At 43.0% G+C, this 1,518-nt stretch overlaps 1 protein-coding gene and 1 pseudogene across 1 annotated transcript; both read left to right on the top strand.

The window, feature by feature from the left end:
• Nucleotides 1–671: 671 nt before the first annotated feature.
• Nucleotides 672–881, top strand: LOC111728490 (ubiquitin-like protein 5). The gene has a single exon (XM_023519217.1). The coding sequence runs from the start codon at nucleotides 672–674 to the stop codon at nucleotides 879–881; it is 210 nt and encodes a 69-aa protein (XP_023374985.1).
• Nucleotides 882–1,468: 587 nt separating this feature from the next.
• LOC111728492 overlaps nucleotides 1,469–1,518 on the top strand; it is a 2,034-nt pseudogene continuing 1,984 nt past the window's right edge.

Below are 1,518 nucleotides of genomic sequence, written 5' to 3'. Positions count from 1 at the left end.
CCACAGGCACCACCAGAGCCTAAAATTTTTTTTTAGAGACAGTGTCTCACTTTATTGCCCTCAGTAGAGTGTCGTGGCATCACATAGCTCACAGCAACCTCCAACTCCTAGGCTTAAGCGATTCTCTTGCCTCAGCCTCCCGAGTAGCTGGGACTACAGGCACCTGCCACAACACCCAGCTATTTTTTGTTGCAGTTTGTCCAGGGCTGGGTTTGAACCCATCACCCTTGGTATATGGGGACGGCACCCTACCCATTGAGTTACAGGCGCTGCACGAGCCTAAAGTTTTTACATCACAGAATTGGTGAACAGGAATTCACCTATTCCTGTTCCTACCTTGTGTTTCCTTTGAGTACATCCTTGCCATGTGCTCCCTTAGCTAAGTCCAATGGTGGAGACTCTACTTCCACTATTTCCCAAAATTCCCCTAACCATTTTTGTTCAACTCCCATTGATTTAGAGAAAGAGGTTCTTAGCCAGCAGCAAAGGCTTATGAATGTAATCCCAGCACTCTGGGAGGCCAAGGTGCAAGGATCGCTGAAGCCTAGGAGTTTGAAACCAAAGCAAGACCTTATTGCTACAAAAAATTAAAAATTTAAGGTCAGGGTTCAGCGCTTGAGAGAAGAGGTTGTGGCCTCTACAAATTCAAGATGATTAGATCTCCAGCCAGGATGATCAAGGTTATTTGCAATGACTGTCTGGGGAAGAAGGTGCATGTTAAATATAACACCAGTGACACCACTGGGGACCTTAAGAAACTGTTTGCAGCCCAAACTGACACCCATTGGAACAAGACTGTCCTGAAGAAGTGGTACGTGGTTTTTAAGGACCATGTGTCTCTGGGGGACTATAAAATCCATGATGAGATAAACCTGGGATGAACCTGGAGCTTTATTAGCAATAGAGCAGAATTCTTTCCCCCTTTCTTACCCTCTTCTCCATTCCTCACCTCCCACCTGGTATGGATGCTTGTTTTAAAAACTCACGTTAGAAAATTAAAAAACAGTTTGATGAAAATATTTCAATTGTATATGAAAACACCACACTGTACCCCATGATTGCATTAATAAACACAGCTATCATTTAATTAAAAAAAATTAAAAAACAAACAAACAAACAAACAAAAACTCACATTAGGCTTAGTGCCCATAGCACAGTGGTTATGGCACCAGCCATATAGATAGAGACTGGCGGGTTCGAACCCAGCCCAGGCCAGCTGAACAATGACAACTGCAACAAAATATAGCCAGGCATTGTGGCAGGCACCTATAGTCCCAGGTACTTGGGAGGCTGAGCCAAGGGAATTGTTTAACCCCAAGAGTTTGAAGTTGCTGTGAGCTGTAACGCTACGGCACTCTACTGAGGGCGACATAGTGAGACTCTGTCTCAGAAAATAAAAAAAGAATAAAAATTCACATTAATAAAAACTTGGATGTTGCCTTTCTGTGCTACCAAGAGAGGGGTCTATATGGCGTTGTTCTGAATTCCCATGGTAATTTATTATTCTTTTTTTTTTTT

Source organism: Otolemur garnettii, unplaced genomic scaffold, assembly GCF_000181295.1.
Source record: "Otolemur garnettii isolate 467f Iridium unplaced genomic scaffold, OtoGar3 scaffold00162, whole genome shotgun sequence".
Lineage (NCBI taxonomy): Eukaryota > Metazoa > Chordata > Mammalia > Primates > Galagidae > Otolemur > Otolemur garnettii.
This window is presented reverse-complemented; position numbering and strand designations above follow the sequence as displayed.